The 19,241-nt window shown below is 48.6% G+C and overlaps 1 protein-coding gene across 3 annotated transcripts in view; it reads right to left on the bottom strand.

The window, feature by feature from the left end:
* Positions 1–1,324: 1,324 nt before the first annotated feature.
* LOC147423397 (azadirone synthase LFS-like) overlaps positions 1,325–19,241 on the bottom strand; it is a 57,853-nt gene continuing 39,936 nt past the window's right edge. For all 3 annotated transcript variants that reach the window (XM_086501076.1, XM_086501074.1, XM_086501075.1), the window contains 2 exons: positions 1,787–1,866; positions 1,325–1,707 (listed from right to left, as the gene is read on the bottom strand). In XM_086501076.1, coding sequence (XP_086357202.1) covers positions 1,581–1,707; positions 1,787–1,866 — 207 coding nt within the window. In that variant the 3' untranslated portion in view covers positions 1,325–1,580. The remainder of the gene's footprint in view (positions 1,708–1,786; positions 1,867–19,241) is intronic.

The raw sequence follows: 19,241 nt of genomic DNA, 5'->3' as shown, positions 1-19,241 counted from the left end.
TGTTGGAAGCCAAGACTTGACTTCATTCCTACTCAAAAGGTCACCTAGGAGTGGCCTAGATGATTGGCGTGGTCAAGTCATAAGATTTCAAGGGATGAAAGCATTTTTTTTATAAGAATGAGGGAGGATGCCACTTAGTTTTCTAATAAGGAGGAGGATGGCCACTTAGTTCACTATTAGATTATGGAAGTGCTCAAAGCTTAGTTGAATAGACGTACATGACGCATGCAAGGATGATGGGCATGTAAACGAAGTCAATGAATGTATTGTCCACTACATAGAGGTTCATGTTTTTAGTCCTCCATAACTTCTATATACAATCTCCAATGGACAAAGATTATACATTTTAAATGTACATACTTTGTGTGTGTGTGTGTGTGTGTGTGTGTCTCTCTCTCTCTCTCTCGAAATGTTCTCACCAAACTTTAATTTCATGATGGATAGACATTTTGAATTCAACTTTACTAGTCATCTTTGGGCGTTTGAATTCATAAGAAAGAATACTACATAGCGTGTTTGTTAATCAATGTATCTCAAGATCCCAGCAATCTTGACCTCACGTAGGGGAGGATAGACGACATGAACCATGTGGAGGAGGATTGTCTCATGAATGGAAGTATCTGGTTCTTGCACTTCTAGAAAAAGCCCCATCATTGAGAGGCAAAAGCATCACTAACATAACAAGATAAGGAGAGACACAATGAACATGAACTTAGAAGAAGACGCTAAAGGAAAAATGAAAAGAGTAGAAAAACACCTAGTTATATGGACACAAAAGGTCTTTTGAGTCTCCATCTTCATTCGTCTTTTGCCTTCTTTCCATCTTCATTTGTCTTTTGACGTTCCACCTTCATTTGTCTTTTCATTTCTTAAACTCACCCTTCACTTATGCACTTAATATGTTTTGAAAGAATTTTTATTTTTCTGACATTGGGGAGACCTAATAGTACTGATATCAAAAGAAGTGCCAACCTTTTTGGTTTCAAGCTACATAGAAAGCCTTAACTTCAGATGAAGGCAAAGTCCTTGAGAAAGGATCACATGGTTGTCGGTAGTGCGCACATGTTGGAGTTTGTACTCTAAATTTCCCTGTTAAAAACAAAAATTCCCCCTTGCAGTTTGATTGGGGCTTGATTTTCAAGGTCCAAAAATGGAAATTTTAGTTATAAATCTCTAGATTTTGACACAAATCCTGATTCTCTGCCTAGTTTGCCTTTAAAACATAATGCCAAGCTCATCTTTCTTCCACAACTTCTCTTCACTACCAATCCGAGCACATCGATTGAGGAACCAAATATTTGTAAATTTTAAGTTCAACAATGAGTTGAGTGATCCAAATTTTGTGAATTTCAGTTCCATTAATGTCACTTTAACAAACTGCCCTTGGCTCTTAGCTACTAGCTACATGTTTACAAGATAAAATACTGAAGCTTTATGCACATTGCACATGAGAATCTTCTTGAGAGCTCTGTTTACGTACAGAAAATACACATCAAGCACCCGACAAGGCTGAGCAGAATCATCCTAAGAACCAAACAATGGGCTAGCCAAGGAGTTATGTAAATCTGATAACAAACATATTACTGTACACAATTTTGAACCGATTCGATGTTCCCGGCTTCAAAGCTCAATAAAGAAGCTGGCATCTTTGCATGTGTTTCGCCATACCGGCTTAGAAGGTACTCACCACTTCTAATAGGTGGAAACCTAAAAACAAAACAAGTAAAACATTTGTTTCATCCAAAGAGCACATCAAAACAATTTCTTAAGTAGCAAGAGACCTTACTTGGGAGGATTATCTTTAGAGGTGCAAGTCTCTAAGCATTCCACCATACATTCATAATTTGGATCAACGAAGAATGCTATCTGTTGAAAGCGACAATGTAAACATTTATCAATCATGTTTCAACATACAGTAATATCTGGTTAATTATGAATCCATTTTTGGTGGACAAACATGTAAAAAACTTTTTCATTTTCTTATTATTCTGGAGACTGAGCAATCCCTTTCTAGCCAAAAGGATGGAGCATCCCAAACCCAATTGTCAAGAACTTTTTGGTGCACAGTATGAATAGAAAAGCTTACTGGCAGGACCACCCGTGTATAACCTACGGGTGCTCCTAAGTCGGAAACACAAAAAGTATCATGGAAGACAAAAACGGTCCGCCTCGTCTAGCCAAAGACACTCAGGGCCAGCATGAGGCACGGCACCTGATTTTCGGACCCCCTATCTCTTGCTAAAGTTACATCTCTCCGGTGGTTGCTCCAGTATCACTCAGGCGAAGATTTGAAAGGGGCTATTCTGTGGCTATGCCCGGTCATATTTAAGGTAGATGTACCTTTTTTGGCATGTATGTGCCAACCCGATAGGCTGGCTGTAGCGTGGATAGGGTGTCGTGCTCTCTACACTGGGTGCTCCTCAGTGCAATGTGCGTGACATCTCACTCAAACAGAATGAAAACACAGGAAACAATAGATAACAACAAATCAACACAGAGACACAGCAGCAGACCAGAACATATGGACTCAACTATCTCAAAGGAACCAATACCGACCCTGGCGTGGCAGCACACTCAGCTCCAACCTAGCACACTTAGCTCCAACCAGAACTCACGGGTACAATGGGGGTATCGAGGCTCAGATGTGCAGGGATGGTGTAGACGTGCTGTGTGTATAGACTCCCACTCTAGACAACCACGCTGGACCATATATGAAGAAGATGATAACGGTGACCCAACAGCTACTACTCATATGTCCCACCATAAAGAGCCACCAACGGCTCATAAATGTCAGCCATCTAAGTCTATCTCCAAACTGAGTGGTGGTGGTGACCTGGCCACGATGTCCACTATACCACCGTCGATATCCCTGCCACGTGTCACTGCCCAGCCCAAAGAGTTTGTCCAGTGTGAGCCCGCGACCAGACCAATGGTACTAACTGTGTGTCCTGTGAAAGTGACACTATAGCCTGCTACAGGTTGCCCGCCAGAAGACAGCTCACCGTCTCGGTGAGAGGAATACTGAAAAACTGTGAAAGAAAACCACTAGGTACTGCATCTATACAATGGTGAGCTCCCAATTCTGTCATCCACGAGTAATTGAGGCCTTTCCCTCAGCAACAGTTTTTTGCCTCCTGCCATAGCCACCTGATGACACTAATTGACAGACTAGCTATAGCAGTATACTTCAAACCCCAAGAACATACACAGTTACCTCACTGCAAGCTAGCTAGATACTGTCAATCCGCATAAGAGCATACATCAAAATATCCCCACAGATCATACATCAATCAGTATGCAGTCAACCAACAATCTGTATACGCACACTCCTGATTTCTATTTCTAGTGCTGCTAAAACTTGGTCTGCTAAAATATGGAAATCTGAGCGATGTGTGAAATTTGCAGAAACTCAATCTGCTATGAATCGAAAAATCTGAAACACTGAGCGATGGGTGAAATTGCAAAGCGATGTGAAATTTGTAGATGGACACGAACACGAACGCTCACAACTGCTGCCTGCTTGCAACTTGCAACGATGCAACTACACGGGCCGAATAAGGGTGTGGATCGAGGGGGTGGAGGGCTCAATAGGTGGTTTGGTGCGCGAGGGCTGACAGTTGGGAAGAGGCGGGTAGGGCCGATAGTGAGAGAACGAGGGGTAAATAGGGACAAGGGGACGAGAGCTGGATAGAGGCGAGGGCGAGAGACGAGGAGTGGATAAGGGGGGGCGAGGCTTGGACAAGGGTGGGTAGGGGGGGACGAGGATCGAGGCCAGGTGGGTAGGGGGTGATGCCTGGGGAAGGGGCGAGAAGGGGGGCGAGGGGCAGGCTAGATAAAGGCGAGAGGGGGAGGGTGGGTGGGTAGGGGCAAGGGGGGGGGGGGGGGGGGGGGGGGGGGGGGGGGGGGGGGCGCTAGATAGAGGCGAGAGGAGGAGAGTGGGTGGGGAAAAAGGGGTGGGTAGGGGCGAGGGGAACTAGGTAGGGGCGAGGAGGGGAAAGGGCGAGGGGGGGGCTAGATAGAGGTGAGAGGGGGAGAGTGGGTGGGTAGGGGCGAGGGGGAACTAGGTAGGTGCGAGGGGGGAAAGGGGTGGGTAGGGGCGAGGGGAGGGTAGATAGGGGGCGAGAGGGGGAGGGTGGTTGGGTAGGGGCGAGGGGAAAGGGGTGTATAGGGTGGGGGTGTGGAGAGGTGGATAGGGGATGGGTAGGAAACAGCAGACAAAAGCAATAGATACAGATACAATGCGAACATAGCAGATACCACTTCAGTTATAATGGCAGCGGCCCTCCTACTGCGCTCCTTTGCGAGCTTACCCAATGTGAATGCTTTTAGTAAAGGGTCAACTGAGCAATCAACTTCTGTGACTTCTACGCTAGTTGTGGCTTAAGTGGCTCATTGGGCTCAGTTACAGTAGGAACACAACAAAAGGGTGTGACCTCAGGCAAAGGTTGAATAGATAGTCCATAACAAGGCGTAGACTAGGTAGCTTCCAACCACTCTAGCAGATCTTCATCTGACCCTTCAGGTGTAGTAGGTTGTTCTTGTTCAGGGTTGGTTTCCATTGACAAAGAAACTTGCTACACAACGGGATCCATGCCTCCTTCTAAGCGAATGGGTTGCATCGGGGAGCCAAGAGTATCATGTCTCAAATCATGCAGTGCTTTAGTATGTCGTAGCCATGGTCTACCAATGAGCAAGGGAAATCCTCCCTCAACCTGGGAGACGAACCACAACAAAATCCAAGTTAAATGTGAAGGCTTGTACCTACAGAGGCACTGTGTCCACTATGCCCACTAGGTAGACTGTCCCCTGGTCGGCCAATGTAACTGTGAGGAGAGCAGGGCGAGTAGGCTGTAGACCTAGAGCTAACATAATGAATTGGGGCATCAGGTTGATGCCAGATCCACCATCCACTATCACTCCTGAGAATTGCCGTTCCAAGACGGACACGGTGAGACGAGGGCTTCTATAATCCGTGAGGGGAGCAGCGGGATGGGATATCATATAGGACTCTAAGGGCTGCATTGGTAGGTGTCCGCCACTAGACCCTGCACCAGGATACAGAGATTGAATGTTGAAAAGGGTGTCACTTCGAAAATTTGCATCAAGTCGAAGCATGTCGTACAATGACACTTGCTGAAAGGTGTTTTTCAAGATAGTCTCTGTTGTAGGCTTCTCTCTTTTGATCAGTGCTTGCTCTGGTACCTTGAGCTTCTGCAAGTCCTCTATTGCTTCCATGAAGGCACCATCAATATCTGAGAGAAGAGAGGTAGGTTGGCTCTTGGCACTACCTGCTGGTTTGTGGGAGGTTGACTCATTTGTGTGACTGGAGATGAAAAAGTTCGACCGTCAGGGAGGCTGAGACCAAGAGCAGCTCTTTGTGCCCGTGTGAACACACTAGTAGGCTCTTCCGCCTGTTTCAACCCGTTTTGAGAGGCAACTATAAGAGTGGAAGGCGGGGCCTGTGGAATGGTGCTTACTGTGATTAGGTTGATCTTTGGGAATGTAAACTCCTGTTGGTTCTGGCTTGCTCTTGTAGATGTGGATGTGCGTTGTTTTGGGTACTCCTTACTGTAGTGATCCTTAGCTTCAGGGCAGTGTGGCAAGGAGGAGACCCTTCTGGCAATGGAAATTTGCTCTGATAATGTCCATACTCCCCACACCTATAGCACAAAATGGGCCTATTGGAGGGGCAAGGTGGTCTCGGCCCTTGCTTCATGGGGACGGATGCTGATGTGTGAAAGCTTTGGGGAACTGAAGGAGCATTAGCATGATAAAAGCTGGGAGATGCAAAGTTGTTGTGCATACCTTGCATAGGAGGTGTTGTCAGCAGAGGTGGCATAGGGTTTTGATGGCCATAGGGTGAAACCATGTTGGATGCAGGTGTCAACCCTTGTTGAAGGTTGGGGGCGAGGCTTTGTTGTAGTTGCCGCATTCCCTTCAGATAATAGCACTCTTTGTTATCATGGCCAGGTTTCTCGCAGAAATGGCAATAAGCTCGAAGTGGGCAGTCCTGAGGAGGATGCCCTGGAGAGCGACAAGAGGTACACCACACCATCGGCGTCTTAAGTGTCTTGTTGTGCCCAAAGCTCTTCTAGCTCCCGCTTGATTTGTTCTAAAGCCTCTTGTTGTGGAGATTTTTCCGGTCTACAAGAGAAGGACCTCTCCTCTTGAAGTGCTCTTTGTAACTTCAGTGCTTCTAACTCCCTGCGTAAAGAAAGCAAGGGGTCAAAGGGATTTTCCGTGAGTGCTGAGACAGTATCCACCTGAATGGGGTCCTTGAATAGCCTCCTTGTTCCTTCAATCCTGGTAGCAACTGCTATAAACTCCTCCAGAGATGCTTCACTTCGAAGACTTTCACGTAGTTTCTGCTGAGACGTCTTTGGAAGAGCTTTCTCTACCCACTTCTTGACCATAAATTCCCTTGGTTGCTGAGGAAGCTTGGCAACCAGAGACTTGATTGTGGTCATGAGTTCTACAAAAGTCTCCTCTAGCTGGAGCACCAGTTGGCCAACTCATTCAAAACCTTTTCTTGGAAGTCACCTGGCCTGAATGCTGCACAGAACTGTTGTCTTGAAGCTGCCCAAGTTGGAAAGTGATTCTCTGCAAACTAGCTGTACCACTTCTTTGCTAAACCATCCAAGGTTGATGGAAACAGCACCAAATAAGCATCTTCTCTATTAAGACCACAACCTCTACAAAGAGATACAAACCTCCTTGCATGGTCGTCTGCATCTTCTGAGGAGAGTGCCTTGAAAGTAGAAAACTTGATGTTTACCTTGGCCAAAACATTGTCCAACTCCTCCATGGCCTCTTGCTCAGGAGCTTGTTGCTTAATAGCTTGCTGTAACTGTGGGGGAGCAGGAGAGAGAGCCCACTTGCTGTCCTATGCAATGAGAGTGAAGGAGAAGGGGAGATTGGCGCAGAAAGAGCACACGCAGAGAAAACGTGAGAGAGAGAGAGAGATCGTTATATTTTATTTGGGCTTCACCTTTGAGTATATGAGTAAGTGACTAGGGGGCCATTCACACTTGGGCCCCCTCACTTATAAGTCCTTTTAACTTATAAGTTATAAGTACAAGGCACCTAGGCCTTTATTCCCTAACAACCTCCCACCTAAAGGCAATGTACCTTGGGAGATCAAAGAATCAGCTAACTATGATACAACAGCTGATCATGCACTTACTCATCCAACACCCATCATCTGTCGGCAATATGCAAACCGCTCTGCTGGAAGACTCTTGGTCAAAAGATCTGCAGGGTTGTCATCTGTGTGCACCTTGACAAGTGTAATGCTCTTGTCATCAAGCACACTCCTGATAAAATGATACTTCACCTCTATGTGCTTTGTCTTGGCATGAAAAACAGGATTCCTTGCAAGCATAATAGCACTCTGACTATCACAGTGTAGCACAGGAACCGGTGACTTAATGCCAAGCTCTTCTACCAAACGCATGAGCCACAAAGCTTCTTTGCATGCCTCGGTGGTAGCCACATACTCAGCCTCAGTGGTAGACAAAGCAACACATTTTTGCAGTCTAGAAATCCAAGAAACTGCACCTCCTGTGAATGTAAACACATATCCAGAGGTAGACTTCCTGCAATCTGGATGTCCAGCAAAATCTGCATCTGTAAAGCCATGCACAGATGTCTCACTCTTCCCAAAACAAATGCACAAGTCTTTAGTGCCTTTCAAGTATCTCAAGATACACTTCACTGCTTCCCAATGCTTTTTGCCAGGATTGCTCATGTACCTGCTTACCACTCCCACCGCAAATGCAATGTCCGGACGTGTAGCAACCATAGCATACATCAAACTGCCAACGGCTGATGCATAAGGAATCTTGGCCATTTCAGCCCGCATATCATCTGTGTTTGGGCAGTCATGTGCAGTCAATTTTACATATGGAGGCAGCGGAGTACCAAGTGCCTTTCCCCCATCCATATGAAAACGATGTAGCACCTTATTAACATAATCTCGTTGAGATAGATACAGACGCCTGTTGGGTCTATCTCGAGAGATACGCATGCCCAAAATATGATTAGCATCACCAAGATCCTTCATGTCAAAGCGATTCTTTAAGCTTTGCTGTAATGCATCCAACTCCGTGACATTTTTACCCGCAATAAGCATGTCATCAACATACAAAATCAGCAATAGAAGAGATCCATCACTTGCCGTTTTGATATACAAACAGTGATCAGAATTACTTCTTTTGTATCCTTGAGACCTCATGAATGTATCAAACTTGTGATACCATGCACGGGGAGACTGTTTCAAACCATACAAGCTCTTCAAGAGTCTACATACTTTCTTCTCTTGCCCCTTTGACACAAAACCTTCTGGCTGCATCATATAGATCATCTCAAGCAAATCGCCATGCAAAAACGCTGTTTTGACATCCATTTGCTTTAACTCCATATCTTCAGAAGCAACCAGGCCTAAAACAAGACGTAATGTGGTAAGCTTTACAACAGGAGAAAAAATCTCATCAAAATCCACACCATGCTTTTGCTTGTACCCTTTAGCAACCAAACGTGCCTTGTACTTAGAAGAAGCATCAGATGTGACCTTGGTCTTGTAAACCCATTTACATGGCAGAGCCTTATGCCCTTTAGGCAAATCAACCAAGTCCCATGTATGGTTTTTCTCCAAAGACTGCATTTCCGAAACCATTGCTTTGAACCATTTCTTACTGTCTTCCCGTTGCATAGCCTCTTTATAGCAAGACGGCTCACCACAATCAGTAAGCATGACATAGTCCAAAGACGGTTCATATCTATCGGGGAGCCTTGTCACCCGAGTAGACCTACGCACCCAATGATCCATAACAGGTGGATTTTCAGCCTGTAAACCATCAAAAACAGCAGGCTGTTCAGCCGGTTGCATCGCAACAACGGGCGGTCTAGGAGCATCAACCTGTTCCCCTACCTGTGGTGCATCAATGGCAACTTGTTGGGGCTGATTTTCAGCAGCTAATGGCTGATTTTCAGCACCATTTTCAGCATGTAAAGGCTGCTGAACATTGGGCCTTCTTGGCTGTCCATATGTAACATCTTCACGAAAAACAACCCGGCGCACTTCCTCCACCTTTGTGGGCTGTTTGTGCATGCAATTCTCATTGAAGATGACATCATTGCTGCGTATGATTTTCCGTAATGCGGGATCCCATAATCTATACCCCATTTCACCATCCTCACCATATCCTAGGAAAATGCATTTATGAGACTTTGGTTCTAGTTTGGTGCGCAGTTCACTCCGGATGTGAACATAGGCCTCACAACCAAACACTCTTAAATGTGCATATGAGGGTGGCTTGCCAGACCACACCTCCTCAGGCACCTTTCCACCCAAAGCCTTGCTAGGTGAGCGATTAATCAAGTGAATAGCTGTTTGCACAGCTTCTGCCCAAAAACCATGAGGTAATGCAACATGTGACAGCATACTCCGAACTTTCTCTTGGATAGTCCGGTTCAACCTCTCTGCAACTCCATTCTGAGAGGGATTAAAAGGAGCCGTGAGCTCTCTTTTAATACCTTTAGTAGCACAAAAGTCAATAAATGCTTTTGATACATACTCCCCCCATTGTCTGAGCCCAAAGATCTAAGCTTCTTGTCAGTTTGATTCTCAACAAACGCAAGAAACTTCTTGAAAGTATCCAAAACATCGCTTTTAGCACGTATTGGATACACCCACACCTTACGTGTAGCATCATCGATAAACGAGACAAAATATTTCTTTCCCCCTAAGGACAACTGTGGCATTTCACATACATCGGAATGCACTAAGTCTAACCTGTCAGACTTCAAAGAAAGTGACCTTTTGTGCGGTGTTTGACTGTGCTTACCGTAAATACAGTGCTCACAATGAGAAAAATCAGCATACCTCAAACACGGCAAATAACCACAACGAGACAGAGTTTCCATTCCTCTTTTACTCATGTGTCCCAACCGGCCATGCCACAAAGAAACACTTGGCTGCTCGGTTACGGCGACAACATGGTCACGCACACTAGATACATGCAAAGGATACAAAGTGTCCGATTTACAACCCTTGGCTACAATCCGGGCCCCTTTACAAATTTTCCACTTGCTATCACCAAAAGTGGTGTGATAGCCTGCATCATCTAGCTGCCCTGTACTAATCAAACTCTTCTTGAGTTGTGGCACATGGCGCACTTTGTGCAAAACAAAAGTCATACCATCAGCAAAGGAAAACTGGACACTGCCAATACCTGCAATGTCACATGCATAGTTGTCTCCCAAATAAACAGTACCCTGCACCTCACCTGAGTACTGTGTAAACCAATCCCTATGAGGTGTTACATGAAAGGAGGCGCCTGAATCAAGAATCCAAGTATGCATGTCCACATCAGAACCCATAGCAAGGGTATGTGCATCCACAGAAGAGGCATTGAGTACATCAGTGCTGCTGTCACTGTCACAACTACTAGCAACATTGATTTCCTCAATCAACACAGTGCTCTTCTTGGCATTTCCCTTGTCCTTTGCATCAGTTTCAGCACCCTTGTTCTTCTCTTTCTTCCACTCATAGCATTCCCGTTTATAATGCCCTTTCTTTCCACAATGATGACACACAACATCTTTCCTACGAGATTTGCTGCGTGCCCTGTCCTTACTGTCAGATTTCTCCCTCTGTTGAGACCTGCCTCTCAAGTGCAATGCATTAGAAGACCCACCTGTGGTGTTCTTCCTGTTCATCTCTTCCATCAAGAGAGAACTCTCTACATCTGCATACTTAAGTGACGCACTTGAGTTACTAAGAGCTGTCCGGAATACATCCCAACTCTCGGGCAATGTGCATAGCAGAAAAGTAGCTTTGAACTCCTCATCAATCGTGAATTTCAGCTCTGTCAGTTGGCTGAAAATAGAATTGAATTCATTGAGGTGCACTGACATGTGCGTGCCCTCCTTCATGCGGAGATCCATAAGCTTCTTAAGCCAATACACTTTACTGGCAGCACTCTGCTGTGCATACAACTCGTCTAAACGCTTCCACATGCCCCATGCTGTCTGCTCATTCTCTACATTGAAGAGTAAATTGTCAGACACCGAAAGCATGATCGTGGAGCGAGCCAACTCGTCCACTTCTTCCCATTCTTCAACCTCCATATCAACCGGTTTCACACCCTGTAACTTAATAGGTTTCGCCTGTTTCTTCTGCAACATCACATTATAACATTGCTTCTTCCATATAGCAAAGTTATGGGCACCTTCAAGCTTGCGAATGTGCAACAAATTGCCACTTTCACTGCTAGAAGCCATTCTGAGTGATTGCAACCACTGAAACCCTGTTTTGCCGACCTAAACACGCCCAAATGTGCGCAATCGGGCAAAAAACAGCTTGCTGTTACAGAAAAACAGCGAGCAAATTTCACGCGGAATCACCCCAAAACGGCGTACATTCACTGCCAAACCCTTACCAAAGGTTTCCACAAGGTGTATACATCATTTGCTTGCTGAAATTCCCTGTTTTAGGGCAAAAATCAGACCTGTAAACACCTGTTTTGCTGAATTTTCAGAACCTCGTTGGTGGAAACACCTGTAAGATTGACCTGTGAGACTTGCCCTAATGAAATTGCATCAAATTGACACCGAAATTGGTCAATTTCAGCAGAAATAGGCTGCTGTTCGCCAGTTTTTGAAACCCTAATTTTGGGGAAACTGTCACCGGAGGTCGATTCTACACGGTGAGAGTATCCCTTCGCGACAGAGTTGATCGAAAACGGTTGAATATCCTTCCCGCAGCGAGCAAAAACAGAATTCTGATCTGTGTTGCGAAGATGGCTCTCTTGGAAACCCTAAAGCTCTGATACCATGTGTGGGGGAGCAGGAGAGAGAGCCCACTTGCTGTCCTATGCAATGAGAGTGAAGGAGAAGGGGAGATTGGCGCAGAAAGAGCACACGCAGAGAAAACGTGAGAGAGAGAGAGAGATCGTTATATTTTATTTGGACTTCACCTTTGAGTATATGAGTAAGTGACTAGGGGGCCATTCACACTTGGGCCCCCTCACTTATAAGTCCTTTTAACTTATAAGTTATAAGTACAAGGCACCTAGGCCTTTATTCCCTAACAGTAACAAAATGGGAGAGAGCTTTACTGGGGAAGGTGACCTGGAAGATGTAGAACCGGATGGAGGAATAGATGATGCCCTGTGTGGAGGTATGGGTGATGGGGTTGGTGGACTTCTACTAGGTACCAAGGGTTGACGCCTTCTGTGGTAGTACTTCAAAGGACTCAGTAGTGCGCTTTGACGCTCTAATGACCGCCTTGTATGTGTCATGCACTAACCACAAACCCATCCAAGCTTTGAGCAAGAAGACCTTTAACTGGCTCAACACCGGTCTAGACTCTACTAGACCAAGGCAAGTGACTAGACCACTTGGCTGGACCAGGGACGAGGAAGGACTAGACCACTTGGCTGGACCAGGGACGAGGAAGGACTAGACCAGGACAAGAGCTGGTTGGACCAGGGCGAGAGAGGACCAGACCAGCAGGGCGAGAGACTAGGTCAGCTAGACTAAGTTGTCTAGGGTGAAACTGGACCAGACCAGCATGCTGCAATGTGCAAGGCGAAGTAGGCGAGGCTAGGTAAAAACCAGCTAGCTCCTCGATTTGTACCTCAACAAAGATTGAGACTTCAGTTGAGGCCCCACAAAGCGTGCCAAAAATGAGAGCACCTATAGCGTGGATAGTGTGTCGTGCTCTCTACAGTAGGTGCTCCTCAGTGCAATGTGCGTGACATCTCACTCAAACAGAATGAAAACACAGGAAACAATAGATAACAGCAAATCAACACAGAGACACAGCAACAGACCAGAACATATGGACTTGACTATCTCAAAAGAACCAATACCGACCTTGGCGTGGCAGCACACTCGGCTCCAGCCCAGAACTCACGGGTACAATGGGGGTGTCGAGGCTCAGATGTGCAGGGATGGTGCAGACGTGCTGTGTATAGACTCCCACTCTAGACGACCATGCTGGACCATATATGAAGAAGATGCTAATGATGACCCAACAGCTACTACTCATATGTCCCCCCATAAAGAGCCACCAACGGCTCATAAATGTCAGCCATCTAAGTCTATATCCAAACTAAGTGGTGGTGGTGACCTGGCCAGGATGTCCACTAGACCACCGTCCGTATCCTTGCCACGTGTCACTGCCCAGCCCAGAGAGTCCGTCCAATGTGAACCCGACCAGACCAACTGTACTAACTGTGTCCTGTGAAAGTGACACTGTAGCCTGCTACACTAGCATGAGGCAAGACCCCTGTTCCTAGGCTCTTTGAGGGCAAGAGTCTCAGTTTTCTCTAATTTTCAGCCTTGTTTCGTTTAATGATGACGTGGCATTAACATGCCACCTTGGCACATTTATCCCATGTGATTATGATAGGCTGAGTTGGCATTTTTATAGGGCACCCCCACATTAGTGGGGCACGCTGGGGGTGTTTTTAATATTTTTGTGAGTCGGGCATAGAGGCTGTCCCTATATAGGAGAAACCCCTACCCTCTAGTACGCACAGTGCATACAGCCAGCCTTTTTGAAATCGCATACCTCTCTCTCTCTCTCTCTCTCTCTCTCTCATTTGTGGAAAGCTCTACTTCTCTCTATCGTTTTTATTTGTGCAGCATTGTCTCTCTATCTCCGTGCAATTCTACTCCTTTGTTTTTTTTCCGAGAAAAAGATCCTTCTATTAGTTAATGAAACTGCCCATAGGGCTACAACCACCTCTTCAAGAGAGGGCTACAACAACCATGATGGGGAGACTCTCCCAATGAAAAACCAGCATATGTACAATGGGGCTAAATCAAGAAATGGGGGGAGGCAGCATATGTACAATGGGGCTAAATCAAGAAATGGGGGGAGGGAAAAGCCACACAGGTGGTCGGTAGTGCCATCGGAGTACACCCTGGACCATGGTGTAGAAAGGCCCAGGACGCCATAGTCGAAGGAAAGCCTCTCTGCGCTCCCGCATGCGGTCGGAGCTGCCCTGAAGTCTCTCGAGCTGTCCTCTGAGAGTGCGGATCAGCTCTAGCCAAAGATCGCGAACAGTCTCTGCTGGTGGCACAGGGTGAGCCTCAAAGATGCGGAAGCAACGGGCCCGCCAGATGAACCAGAGTGTCAGGCCACTGATGAGCTCCCAACACTCCTCTCTCTCACTGCACCACTCCTGTGGAGTAAGCTCTGTGGTAGGCTGGAGTGTAGGTTGCCACTCCTGCATCACTATCATCCTGCTGGTGGAAGATAGCTCAAACTGAAGCGCCGGGCCAGTGAGGGTGGACCAAGCCGATGCTCCCCAAGTGTACTGTCAAGCCGTGGAAAGAGCAGGCATCAGCCGAAGAACTCTAAGCCACACCTGTTGTGCGAAAGGACAGTCCCAAAGACGATGGCGTTGACCCTCCACAAGATGGTCACAAGCTGCACATGCGGCCGAGAGACCGGTATGCACAAGCCACTCTGTCGCCCACCTGTGTCCACTGAGATGCCTGTCGATAGAAAGCAAACTCATGTCGCCGCTCCTCTGTGTTAACAAGCTCCTGGCGAGCTTGTTGAAGCTGCTCCTCCAACCAAGGATTGTCTGGATGCTGCTCCTGCATCCTCTGCAACGAAGCAATGCCCTGTCTGAGACGCTGCTCCTCTCTCGCTGCAGCCCGGCGAGCCAAAGACTCCTGGAGAAAGAAACGACTAATCTGAGCTAGTCCTGAGGCCACTCTGTCAGCAGGAGAATCCTGCCTGTCCAAGCTCTCTGTCCAGAGAGCCTCTACTCGCTCTCTGAGTGCAGAGTCCAGCAAGACCCTCTCTGGGATGCGAAGCAACGTGCTCCCTCTCCTCTGCCTGTCTGCCACTGTGAGGATCATTGGTGCATGGTCCGAGAAGGAAGTCCCTACCAGAATGCCAATTGTCCCTCCCAAGTCACTGAAGTGGTCACTAGTGTAGAAGCGATCTATCCGTGATAGATTCACTCCTCCCACTCTGTGGTCCGAACGAGAGAAGGCAAGGCTGTCTGGGGGCCGCACAAAACTAGAGTGCTGCCATACATCCGAGACCCTTAGAGTCATACAAAACCTCTCCCAAGCTGCCAGCTCAACTCCATGCACAGTAGCATGGCTACCACCAATCCTCTCAGAAAGGTCCTCCAACATGTTGAAGTCCCCCCCTATGCACTAGTGTTCTACCTACGGTAGAGACTCAACTATCTGTGACCAAAACTCTGCTCGAGCACTCGCCACATTGGGCGCATAGATGTTCAGGAAGCCCACAAGACAACCCTGAACCTGCATAGTAATCCACTGAGCCCTACCTGGCACAATAATCCCTCTGTCCACAATGGCCTGCTGCAAAGAATCCGCAATAGTCATACATACCCCACCCTGGATGCCTCCAGGTCCAAAAGCAGCTGACCAAAAAGTATCATATCGTCCATGCAAGAGCTGACCACAACATCTAATGCGGCTCTCACACAGATGGTGCTCCTGAAGCATAAGGAGATCAATCTCTCCTCCCACAAGGCAGCGCTGAAGCTCCTGACGCAGTCGGCCCCGCTGACGGTGAAACTGGGGCCCACCAAGTCCCTGCACATTCCATGAGACGATCCTCATGGGGAGCGAGAGAGAACAGATGTTGCCGCAGCAGCTAAACGTGCTATCTTCAAGGCTTGCTTGGATGGGGAGTAATCCGCATCCAAGAGTCCTCTAGATAGGCGTGACTGCAACGAGTGCCTGGCCCAAGCCCAAGTAGAGCGAGCCGTCCGTAAAGCAACCTCCTCTGTCCAGGAGTCCTCATGAATGTGTACATAGCATGGCAAGCACTGCGTATTGGCAAAGAAGTAGACCACAATGTGTCTACATCCTGCTGTATCTTGGGGGTCACCGCAAACTTGGCCAGTGGCCACAAAGTCTGCAGCATGTCTGTAACTCCTAGTTCTCCCACGTGGTGAGAGAACTCTAGGACCTGTGTGTGTAACCACCCCAACACTGAGTCAAGAGTCCACTCAGTCTGGTCCCTGCCGTAGAGGGGGAACGAGAAGCCAACCGCTCAATCCAAGGCCTCTATCCCCCTAGCTGCAAGGAACACAACATGGACCCTGAAGCAGGCTGCCTCATGGTCTGTTGATGGGTCGCCGAGAAAACGAGTGAAGTCGTAGTCGAAGAAGTCCCATCGGCGCCGCAAGTCAATGCTCGTCAAACCACGAGGGATAGCTGCAAAAGGAGACGTCTGTACCTGTAGAGGGGGTCGCAAGAAAGGCTGTCCCTCTCTCGCCAAGCGACTCGTGGCAAAGGCGCTGCCAAGAGATCTCCTAGCAGCCGGAGATGGCCCTGCCCCCTGGGTTGACTCAAGAACTGGAGCGGGAGGGGGGGGAGTAGGAGCAAGGGGGAAGAGGTGGAGAAGAAGGGCAGGGGGGAGCGGCAGGGGTAGAGGGGCGGAGGGAAGAGGCGGCGAGAGCAGGAGGGGGGGGGGAGGATGATGAGGAAGGGGGGAACTCTGGGGGGGGGAGGGGCTGTCGAGGGTGAAGCTGAGGTGGAGGCTGGAGCAGGGACCTCATCCTGCTCAAGAGGACCGAAACGGTTCCCCGTGGCAACCCACTGCTGCTGGGCAGGCGCCTGAGGACCACTCTAAGTGCCAGGCTGTCGCTGTGGCCCCTGCCGTCGTCGACCACAGACCTGCTGCCATCCCTCCTCCGCTGGAGCCCCAGGCTCATAGGGTGGCTCTACATGTGTGCGATGTGTCTCTGTCTGGGGCTGCTTGCCAGCCCTTGCAGGCTGGGGCTGAGTCTGTGGTGTAGGTCGAGGCCTCCTCCTTGGACAGGCCTTTGCAAGATGACCCATCTGTCGACAAATGAAGCACTGGTTCGGGAGGCCCGAATACTCCACGCTCTGTCTAAACCAACCCCCACTCACCCAAGGCAGAAGAATGACCTTCGGAAGCGTGTGAGTGTCCCTAACCCCTAACCAGAACGCGAACTGAGGGAATGTCAGTCGCCTTGGCAGCTACTGAGGCTGGCGTGCGAGGTGTCTCCAGGACAGAGCCTATCCTGGACAAAAGTGGTAGGTACTCCCTCCGCAAACCAGGAAAGCAGACGGAGATGGGGATGTCTGCCTCCTCTACCAGAACATCCGAAGCAGGGTCAAAACCATGTCTCCACTGTCGAAAGTGATATCGAGCTGCTCGGATGGTCAATGGACTCATGGCGATGACCTTGGACGCCATCTCCGAGGTCTCAAACTCGATCTGATAGTAGCCTCGTCCGAGTATCTGTACATCCAAGATCTTGCCCACCTCTGCGAGATGGCGGGCTTGGAGAAGGTCACGCAGCTCTCCTCTGCTGGGTCAAGTGCCAAGAATCTTGCAGATGACAGAAGTCGCCTGCAAGCGCTCTACTTCTGCGGCTAGGCTCGCTTGCTCTGTCGATGAAAGAGCAAGTCGAATGGTGGGCTCAGCGGGGTCGAGCAAGGGGGCTTCGGATGAGTCCCTCTGTGGCGGAGCTGGAGCCTCCATCTGTGTCTGCTGCTGTGGCGGAGAAGAAACGACAAAGAGTTGGAAAGAGAAGTTCCTCAGCAACAGACCCTGATGAGCACTGCCTAGAAGTCCAGCACTGTCTGAGCCAATCGAAAGAACATCTTCGGGGGGAGAAAGGCTGCAATCGAATTGAGCGGCCGGGGGGGGGGGGGGGGGGCGCTGGAAAATCAGCAGCGGGAGAAGGCAGCGGGCGGGGGCAATGGCGGGGCAGCGGGGGCTGTGGCAGGCAGCGGGGGCAGTGGCAGTGGCGGGGGGGCAGTGGCGGGCGCGCGCTGGCTGAAACGCGCAGCAGGGGAGGGGGCGCGAAGGCAGCAGCGAAGGGGGGGGCGCGCGAAGGCAGCAGGCGAAAGGGGGGGGGGGGGGGGGGGGGGGGGGGCGCGTAGGCAACAGCGAGCGCAGCGTCTTTGAGCATGAGGTAACTTAGCAATTCTACTCTTTTCTCTCAGCGCTTGTCTACTACAGCCTGTACTTGCCCCACGCCACATGCGGACGGGCTGTCCACATTTGGAGGCTGATTCGGAGGAGTTCCATCCTGGAGGATCTGAGATTCCTTGGCTGCCCGTGATCGAGAGGGCGTGTGCTCGCATTTGCAAACTTGATCTTCATCTGATTCACCTTTTCCGCTGCACCTTTGGAACCGCAGCATCCTTTTGAGTCGGATTGGTCATCTATGTAAGCTTTTGGTGCTGGTTTTTTGCGACCAAAAGGAGCATACGGCTGGTTGCTGTTGTTTTTCAACCTCTTGGAACTGCTTAGGTGATGTTTGTGGCTGATTTGGAGAACGCTCTTCATTTCGACCGGTCCTCCTGATTCATATGCCCAAGTTCTTGTCAAGTATGGACGGAGGTGACATTTCCAAAATGGAGGAGTAGACAAAGAGGTTGCAGATGAAGGAACAAAGAGTGCCGAGGATTGGGAAGCTTAGAGGCTTTGTCAATAGCAACTTCAAGAAGCCAAAGGATCCAGTGGGAGCAAAGCCATGGAGAAATGTTGATGCTCGGAATTGGTCATTCATCATCCTCAATAGTACACCATCAATTATCAATCACATATGATTGATGAAGGAAGCGAAGATGATCTCTCTCTCTCTCTCTCTCTCTCTCTCTCTCTCTCTCTCTCTCTCTCTCTCTTTCTTCGGATAGATCTTTAAGGTCTCTTGGGATAGTTTCCTATGACGTTAAAATACTACTCTTCTTCTTCTGCTTCTTCTTCTTCTTCTGTGTGTGTGTGTGTGCGCGCGCGCGCAAAGAAAATTTGACGCGAGGCAAAACTCTGCTCTCTGTCGCGAGCCTGCCTGCGCGCTGCTCCAGCTCATTGCGCCTGCGTTAGCAGCTGTGTGTGTGCGCACGCGAGCGCGTGTGTGACCTGCTGCGCGCAGTTCTGCTCCTGCGCTGAGTGTCCCTGGCCTCAATTCTGCACGAACTGTGTGTTCAGGCCCTGCCTCGACAGTCAGTGTCCTGCACAAATACTGTACAGCTTGTGAGGTCTTCTGTTCAATCAGCGGCAGTGCAAGTTACAAGGCTGCACCATTACAACCCTGCAAGTGAACAGAATTTGGTCGACTGTTTGCAGCATCAGTGTTAGGCAGTTTACAATTATGCACAAATTACAGTGTTACAGGCAAAGTTTAAATTACAGTATTACAGGTAAAGTTTTTAGCAAATGTATGAGTTCTGTGGCAGATGTACATATCTCTGCG

Source organism: Adiantum capillus-veneris, chromosome 26 (genome assembly GCF_014529385.1).
Source record: "Adiantum capillus-veneris isolate H3 chromosome 26, ASM1452938v2, whole genome shotgun sequence".
NCBI lineage: Eukaryota > Viridiplantae > Streptophyta > Polypodiopsida > Polypodiales > Pteridaceae > Adiantum > Adiantum capillus-veneris.
The sequence above is the reverse complement of the archived record's forward strand: the minus strand, read 5'-3'. Positions and strand labels throughout refer to the sequence as shown.